Genomic DNA, 9,720 nt, shown 5'->3' with positions numbered 1-9,720 from the left:
ATATATATATATATATATATATATATATATATATATATATATCTAAATGGTTTGGCCCCTACTTATCTCTGTGAGTTATTGACTGAGCATCAACCCTCTAGATCCCTTTGGTCTTCCAACCAGGATCTATTGTTTACTCCTAAGTCGAGGCTTAAATGTAGGGGAGATTATGCTTTCTGTGTTGCTGCCCCCAGGCTTTGGAATGCCTTGCCACTATTCATTAGACAAGCTTCTTTCTTAGTATTTTTAAGTCCAGGCTAAAGACTTTTTTATTCTTTAAGGCATATGGCTGATGTGATATTTGTATGATTTAAAAAAAATTATGTTTGCTTATTAGTGTGTTTTTTTTGTTTTGATGACTTACTGGAAAGCACATTGGTCAACAGAAGTTGTAATTAAATCATGCTATATAAATAAACTGTCATTGTCAAAAATGTCACATCGTAGTCTTTTGCCAGTGTAGTCAGGCTTTAAAGTATTTTACATGCAAAGTAATTTGATACTGATTTATTCCATTACAAGCAGCTTTGATTGTTAATTATCAAATCAAAGCAGTAACAAATAAAATTAATCAATTCACACACATTGTATTTGTGATTTTTTTTTTTTTTTTTCCGATTTATGGCATCAAGCATTTTGAAGATGCTCTTTGTTAAGTTTTGCAAAATGCAGTAGATAAACTTCTTTAAGCAGCTTGTACCTTCTACAGTTTTACAGTAGCTTCTACATTCTCCATTGGTATTCAGCTACACTGAATATGACGTACCCCGAGTAATTTCTTAATCGCATCATTGAATTATTTGTAAAATGATATACTATAGTTCTTTTTAAATATGTGAAAGACATTCATCACCTTCTTCTGTCCGTGACTTCCCAGACTCCGATACAAGGGTTACTTTGGGGGAGTTTCGGCCATGACGAAGGAGCAGTTCCACAAGGTCAATGGCTTCCCAAACTCCTACTGGGGCTGGGGTGGAGAGGACGATGACCTGAGAATAAGGTGAGAGAAACTCGGGACGATGTGGCTTAGGATGTGCAAAGGCACTCATAGGTGACTTCACAAAATGGCTAAGCAAATCATGTTTTTTGTCTGTTTTTTAACCTTTAAAACATAAAAAATAAAAATGTAGAAATGCAAAGACAATTTATTCTTCGCATAAAGGGGAATGTGTGTTTAAAGAAGACATATTATGCCCCACCAGGGACCTGATTATAGCACTTAAAACCTGGAAAAGTCAGATTTTCATGATATGTCACCTTTAAGTGAAGGGGAATTTCAGTTTCTGCATGTGGTACCAATCATGTCTGAACATTGCTTTCTTCTTCTCATTGTTAAGGATTGTAACAGACCCGTCTTTTTCAGGGTGACGCTGCAGAAAATGTCAATAATCCGTCCATCCCTGGAAGTGGCGCGCTACACCATGGTCTTTCACAATCGGGACAGCGGCAATCAAATCAATGAAGAAAGGTCAGTTAAAGTGTGAACGAGTATTAGAGTGCTATTCTGGTCTTCCAAGAGATCATAACTAAAGTGAGGAACAATTTCTGACAGCATGCATTGTTGAATTACATCTAATGAGCTTACATAGTAATATCATCATGCTAATATGTTAATGAAGAGTTCTGATGCAAAAGCCTCTAAGTGCCATCTGAAATGAGCATTTCTATCAGGCTCCTATGCTTAGTAATTTTTCTTTTTTTTTAAAAGAGTATTTATTGAGACTAAGGTAAAAAAATAATAATAATAATTTATCTTCTTGGACAACATGACATCACATGGTTGAATAAATCTAGATCCACAGTGACAGATCAGACTACTTCTCCACCATCGCTTCTTTGACAGCTGGTATGTGGGTGATGACTGAGATTGTGAAATCTCTTTCATTATCGTCTGAATGTTAGGAAATAGTGGCTGAATGTTATGTGTCTAATCGCATCAGTAGAGCATTGTTTGTTCAGCGTGTGGATTATTTTCTAAACCAGTCATTGTGCATGATTGGACCCGACAGTAATGTCACAACACGTAAGCAAGTTGTGACACTACTGCTCCTTATGCCACCAGATTGAGTTAAAAGTATCAGAAGCTCCCACAAATGCACGCTGCAATTCACCACTGCACGCATCATAAATGAACATATTATGCATGGTTTTATAAGCTCACCATACATTACACAAATACACAAATGCTTATCCATGAGTTACTACATTTTGCAGACAGAATTGCATGTCTGCAAAATGTAGTAACTCACCCAAAACATTTAATCCATGCTTCAAAACCTACTGTAGTTATTGTGAGAATCAACTCATCAGTTTTGATCAGCAAGCCATGTGCATTTAGTTGGTGTGCAAATTGTAGACAATTGTACGTACTCTTTTGCATGCAATCTGTTTAAATCAATAAGAAACTGATTGTTCAGACATCTGAAATTACTGTTTTATTTGAGAATTGAGCCATAGCGATTGAGAAAAACTGTATTGAACAGAAATAAATGCACAGCCGTTTACTCTGCATCAAAAATATGCATTAAAAAAAATCACGTTTGTGTCAGAGCCTCAGTGGTGTGTAGTTGAGAAATTATGCAAAAAAATAAAATAAATAAACACTCACTCGTGATCTATGAGCACGTCTCTCACGTACTGTATGTGATCTCGCATTTCAAAGTGTCTGTCACAGGAAATTAACACATGCTGTCATGAATAATTAAGAGAAGTGTGTTCTTATAGAATGAGTACATGCAGCCTTATGAATAATTAGGAGAAACAGAGGAGTCATCGGTGTGAGAAAACGCTGCGTTCTGTGACATTGACGCAATGAAGATTTTAAATCGGGAAGCTCAAATTTAATCCGTTTAAAATTGACCGATACTAACATATTTTATAAATGTGCAACACAAGCACCTGTCAAAAAATGTAGTTTAGTGTTTCAGGGATTCATTTTCTTCTAGTTTGTCATCCAGACTTTTTTTTTAAAAAGTTCCTCATGTGCAATGTGTATAAGTATAAATGCAAAGATGTTACTCAGTCATAACAGTATGCATAATTGTTTCATAATTATAAGTGGAGATATTGTAGAATGCACGACTCCTTAAAAACTCAAGAACATGATAATGCTATACTTAAAATGTAAATGATTCCAAGAGAGATGCGTATTTTCAGTGTGGTATTTAATGCTTTGCTTTCGACACAGGATGCATCTGTTACGCCGCACTCATCAGGCGTGGAAAACTGATGGCTTGAACTCCTGTTCCTACAAGATTCTGTCTGTCCACAGAGCACCACTCTTCATCAACATCACCACGGACATTGGCCAGCCGGAGAGTGCTCTTTGAGTTTTTGGATTCACTGGCATTCACCAGTGCCAGTCAGATCTAGTGCTAAGTGTTGTTGTTCACACCAGCTTGCACTGTGGATCTGTTCAACTTTACTCTTTATGGCCCTGAGAGATGAAATGGCCAGAATTCTGATCAAACACTACTTTTTAAGTATTACAGTAATCACGTAGAATTGAATTAGTCTGGACGGGTGAACCTTTCGGGGTTGAATTTCCAATCATTACCTCTAGTTATGAAGTTATAGGTTCATATAATGGGACTTGTGCTCATTTAGGTCATTACAAAATATGGCACAGCATCTGGGAGTAATGGAAATCAAAGAAGCTGGACCTGACTGATCAATAGTATTTAGACTTAAATATTGATATGAATGTATATGGGCAGAGGAGGTGTGCCTAAGTCTTTATAATAAGTCTGCATGTTCTACAGTGATGATGATTTCAGCTGAACGTGCTTATAATGTCTGTCTGGTGGAAAAAAATTATAGATATTGTAGTGGGTGTTTGGGTCCAATGATATGGTTTAATCAGTTCAGTTTCGTTTCAGTGAAATGTAGCTGTAGATGGGTTAATTATTTTACATGTAGGTCATTGTTCAGACGCAATGGCTGTTCAACTCATAAAACTGTGTGGTGTTACTGTATCTCACTGAATTTATGATCAAAGGAAATGAGACTTTTGTTTACTTAGGATAATATCGTCTTCTAGGCGAAATCTTCTCTGTTTTGAAAGATCACATGCTGTCACGATCAGAATTTGTTAGAAATTAAAATGATCCATAAAACCTTTTTTAGTGCAATTCTTTGTACAGTTCATGCAAGACGGAAGCTTTTCAGAAACTGAGTTTGACACGTTGCATTTCAACACATGACCGTCTCATCAAACCTGCTAATTGTTGAGTATGGGGATAGAACTATAAGTTTGGCTTTTTTTTTTTAAACCATTACACTGTAAAAACTATAAAAAGTGCATGAGGATCTGTTAAGTAACATCATATTTTCTATGGGCCTTATTGGCTTGATTTGTTTTTTTATTCTAGAAAACCTGGTATCATAAGTAAAAAGCAAAACTTTACATTCTGTGGCACATTTAAAATGATTTGGGTGTTGTAACAGTATGAATTGTATACCGTGCAGAAATCATGGGCCAAAGGTTTGTGAATATTAATGAGAACTTTCCACAAATCGGGTACAAATTAGTATCCCATTACTTTTTGTAAAGGAATCAAATTCGTTCTATGCAATAGGAACTATTCAATTAAAAACTGTTATCTAACATAAAATGACCGCATGAGAAGCATTTACTTTTGAAAACACTGAATATCTCTACTCCAGCCAGCTCTCTAAATATTGATAAAAAAAAAAAAAAGATAGATAGAAAGAAAGAAGTATAATATATGTCTTTTGACATCTTGAGGTTTCTTTGAAGGTGAAGCACTCCGTTTTGATGAATCTTTGTTGAAAAAGGAAACATTTTGCAAGAGATTAAAGTCTGGTTCTGTACCCTGTTCATGGAACCGATGCAGTGTTGAACCTGTGTGTGTCAGCTATTGATAAAAATACTGCAATAAAGAATGACTTTAAACATAGACAGTAGCTTTTTTTCTTTTTGTCAAATGTGTTGTATACAAGTTTTCAAGTTTATGGCGGTAATATATGATCTAAGCATACTAGTCACTACAGGCACAATATTTATGGATGGACAATTTAAATAATTGATATTAACTTTTATTATTAAAGTATCTCAAGGTAATGGGAGCAAAAGTTGTTCGGATCACACAGAAGAGCTACTGTAGCTGAAACTGAAAAACAATGCTGGCCGTGACAGAAACACAGAGCCTCACAGTTTGCTGTGTATAGAGTTACTGCAGACCCTGTTCACTGCTGAGAGTGCCTACAGTGGGCACGTGAAAGTTTATCATTTGCACGTGTTTTTTAAGATTTTTAAGCTTAAAGTGTCTGAAACTAATTTACCAGCTGCTGTCAGTGTTCTTCATTTAAAAAAAAAGAGAGAGTAAAGTACAAAAAAGTTCTAATAAACTGCCAAAATGCATGCTATTAAACAACTAGTTAATAGTGAGAATTGGTTCTTAAAATAAAGTGTTACCAAGTACTTGGCATAGAATAATTAGATTCTGGAGTAAAGCCCATCTAGAAAAATGCTATGGATAACTATAAAAATGATAAGGAAATTGCATGTTGTATATACTACAAGAGAGGCCTTTGTGAGGAATGATAATGAAAGAAGGAAATGGTTGGAGGGAAGAATACTATATACTTCCATAAAGTATTTATCTTGTATATAATATGATCTCTGTCTGCTCTGTCTGCTTGATGTGACTATATATTTGTGTTCATGTTATCAACTTTATGTAAAGCATCATTGGGTTCTTGGAAGCTAATATAAATAAAACATTATTATTATTATTATTATAAATTAGAAAAAGATATGAATGTAGTTCTGTTGTCAAACTTAAAATAGATGGGGAAATCAATGAAAATATTAAATAATTTAATTTTATATATACATTTTATTATACACTCTCAGAAAAAAAGGTACAAAAGCTGTCACTGGGGCGGAACCTTTTCAAAAGGTACACTTTTGTAGCTTTTAGGTACTAATATGTACACTTTAGGTACTAATATGTACCTTTAAGGTACCAATATGGACTCTTTAGGTACAAAGGTGTGCCTTTTGAAAAGGTACCGCCCCAGTGACACCTTTTGTACCTTTTTTTCTGAGAGTGTGGGAACCTGTATACCAGTCACACCTGCCCTCTTACAGAAACTGCTAGCTTTATAAAATCAGCTAAAGAACATTCTAAATTCCAAAACTTATGTAATAGCTTTAAATGGGATTAAATTTTGCTAAATTAAAATAGAACAAATCCCCTGTTAAGGATGGACAGACAAGTGGATTCAGGGGCGCAGCTATGGTTTCTGGGCCCCCTGAACAGCATATTGACTCGGGGCCCCTTCTGTAGGAATCACGTTAGGTCCTAACCCCTGAATGGATTCTACAATATGTGGACTGTGGGGGAAACCCACGCAGACACCATACAGAAAGCACCAGAAGAAAGTTTTATTTATAAATTACTTTAAGGCATTTGATACAGTTGAACATGCCAATCAAACCTTTTGTCCAATTTTTAAAAGCATTGAGAAATCAATCAATCAAGATCAGTGTATGATTTCCTAGCCCCGGTTGTTCCTTCCTCAATAATTAAGAGTGTGGACTCCAAGCTCTTTAACTTTATGGAGGAATTGTTACGTACTGATCTGAGACTTGAAAGGTTGGAGATCCAAATGCAGCTTTTATTGGGACAATCCAGAAACGTAATCCAACATACAGGCAACAGGTCAAAACACAGCTAAGCAACCCAAACAAGCAACAAGGCAGGAAAAACAGGCAAATGGGTGATCCAAGAGCCATAAAACCAGAGCGAATGCTCAGAATTGCAGAGTAACAAATGGCAAGACTACACAATGAGACAGAGAAAACACAGGGCTTATATAGGCAGAGGTAATGAGCAACAGGTGAAAACAATCAGCATGATGAGTCCAAGCAATGGTTTCTGGGAAATGCAGTCCAGGACTGAGTGGCAAAGGTGTGGGATGGAGTGCCCTCTGGTGGCCATCAAGGGTACTCCAGCTGGTGATATGCAATATCCAAGAAAAATGAGGCCTAAACTTTTAGAATGCCAAACATGCAATATTTTTTAAAGATAAAACAGATACATTATCTAAATAATATATATACTGTATGTATATATATATATATATATATATATATATATGCTAGCATCATGCTAGTAACATGCTAATCATGCGAGAATCATGCTAGTAACATGCTAATCATGCTAGAATCATGCTAGTAACATGCTAATCATGCTGGAAACATGCCAGTATCTTGGTAATCATGCTAACAAAATGTTAACGCCATGCTAATCATGCTAACAACATGCTAGTAACATGCTAATCATGTTAGAAACAGACTAGTAACTTGCTAAACATGTTAACAAAATGTTAACACCATGTTAGTAACATGCTAATCATGCTAACAAAATGCTAGTAACATGCTAATCATGTTAGAAACAGACTAGTAACTTGCTAAACATGTTAACAAAATGTTAACACTATGTTAGTAACATGCTAATCGTGCTAACAACATGTTAGTACCATGCTAATCATGTTAGAAACATGCTAGTAACTTGCTAATCATGCTAACAAAATGTTAATACCATGCTAGCAACATGCTAACCATGTTAGAAACATGCTAGTAACATGCTAATTCTGCTAGTAACATGCTAGCAACATGCTAATCATGCTAGCAACATGATAGTTAAATGATAATCATGCTAAAACATGTTAGCAACATGTTAGTCATGCAAGAAACGGCCTACCAACCACCCAAAGTTACCCCAGCAATATGTTTTATACCTATCTGTTTTTCTGATAGACTGTATTGCCTTGAAAACATTCAAACTTTAATCTTTAAAATTATTTTAACTTACAAACTACTTCAAACTGAAAACTTTCAGACTGCAAGCTTTTCAAACTTTTTTCAAACTTTCTAGCTAGGCTTTTTCAAGCCAACTTAAAGTTTATCTACAAACTTTTCAATCAAGTTGGAATTGAACTTCGGCAAAAGAGCATACTGTAACAGTGATTGTCTGCTCCCATAAAGCTCTCCAGTCTCTCGAGACTCTTATTTAAGGATTTGTTATTAAATCCCCATGGAGAAAATGAATGGGAAAACACTTATCGAACCAAGGCCACTGAAAAAGTGGGCAGTTTTGTGCTCTATTACATCATGGACTGAGATTGTCTGACAGGCATCCGGCTGAATTCACCCTTTGTTGGCTTCTGTCACATGATGCAGGATTCTCGATAGAAAGAAGAACAACATTTGGCACATGGTGACTAGACACAAAAAAGTATCTGTTCTGTAATCGCTTTAATCAGCGATCTGACTTTTTTATGTCATATCTGAAAGGACCCTTTTTTTTTTTTTTTGTCTGTTGATACTAATAATTTCTGAGCCTGCTAGGAAAAGGTATTAGAAGAAATGTTGATTACGGATAGAAGAGCGTTTGTAATGTATCAATGAGAAATCAGAAGCATATTTCCCATCTTTTACATTGTCTGATAATCTAGATTTTTTTTAAAGAAATTATTTTATTCAGCAATAATATATTACATTGATTGATTAAATTTACTTTATAATGTTACAAAAAAAATCTATTTCGGATAAATGCTGTTCTTTTGAACTTTCTATTCATCATAGAATCCTGAAAAATAAAATGTATCACGGTTTCCCACAAAAAAATATTGTGCAGCACAACTGTTTTCAACATTAATAATAATCAGAAATGTTGCAAATCAGCATATTAGAATGCTTTCTGAAGGACCATGTGACACTGAAGACTGGAGTAATGATGCTGAAAATTCAGCTTTTATTATTATTTTATTTTATTCAGCTTTTTATTTTAAAATAAAAAAAAAAACAGTTATTTAAAACTGTAATAATATTTCACAAAAATTAAAATTTTTACTGCATTTATGTTTAAATAAATGCAGCCCTCATGAGCATATGAGACGTCTTTTAATTAATGTATTTATTTTTTAACAAGTTTACTAAACAAAACTGTTCAGAAGGCAACCTTATCTTCCATCACTTCTCTGTATGGATAACATTTTCATCGGAAGCAGAACTGTGTACAGATATGTTGTTACTGTCTACAGCAAGACACACGTTCATTCAAAGTGGAGTTAACCAAATGCTTAACTTATGCAATGAAAAATAAATATATTGGAGTTTAAGGTTTGAAAAGGTTTGAATCTACCCTAATGCTGTGGACCGTAAAGGTTTAGCAACAACATTTATAAATGGAATACTAAAAAATATAATAAACCTCCTGGAATTTTGCTCAAATGTCACCAAGAATGTGCCTTTTTGGACGTATAACGTGTTTTAACATGCTAAAAGACAGATGCTCCCTTACTTGGTGGCTCTTTTGTGTTGATTATGTCAAGGTCACCACTTATGTTTCCATGGCCATGTTTGTCAGCATATACTGTCCTCAACACTTCATACTTCCTTCCTCTCGGATCACAGCAAAATGACTCCTTGCTAGCTGTCTTTTTTTTTTTTTTACACTGATGTGTGCTTTTCGGAGCAGCTACAATTTTATGTAATCTAAACACACACACAAATAATATTTTCAAATTTTTTTGAATTATTTAATTATTTCACAAATATATTTTTTTCTTTGTTTTCTTCAATGATCACATCTCATATTTCATCTCGAGTATGTACACGTACAATAACTTTTGAAAAAACCTTGTGACTAAAGTGGCAAAAAATGTTGTCCGTAAAGGGCATCATGC

The 9,720-nt window shown here is 34.8% G+C and overlaps 1 protein-coding gene across 1 annotated transcript in view; it reads left to right on the top strand.

The window, feature by feature from the left end:
- Positions 1–4,699, top strand: part of b4galt4 (UDP-Gal:betaGlcNAc beta 1,4- galactosyltransferase, polypeptide 4) — a gene marked incomplete at its 5' end in the record, with an annotated part of 7,946 nt that extends 3,247 nt beyond the window's left edge. The window contains 3 exons of the mRNA XM_016568178.1: positions 878–1,000; positions 1,364–1,468; positions 3,188–4,699. Of these exons, the coding sequence (XP_016423664.1) occupies positions 878–1,000; positions 1,364–1,468; positions 3,188–3,329 (370 nt within the window). The remainder of the gene's footprint in view (positions 1–877; positions 1,001–1,363; positions 1,469–3,187) is intronic.
- Positions 4,700–9,720: the final 5,021 nt, after the last annotated feature.

The sequence above is a fragment of the Sinocyclocheilus rhinocerous genome, unplaced genomic scaffold (genome assembly GCF_001515625.1).
Source record: "Sinocyclocheilus rhinocerous isolate Xijiao unplaced genomic scaffold, SAMN03320098_v1.1 scaffold1915, whole genome shotgun sequence".
NCBI classification, from domain to species: domain Eukaryota; kingdom Metazoa; phylum Chordata; class Actinopteri; order Cypriniformes; family Cyprinidae; genus Sinocyclocheilus; species Sinocyclocheilus rhinocerous.
The sequence above is the reverse complement of the archived record's forward strand: the minus strand, read 5'-3'. Positions and strand labels throughout refer to the sequence as shown.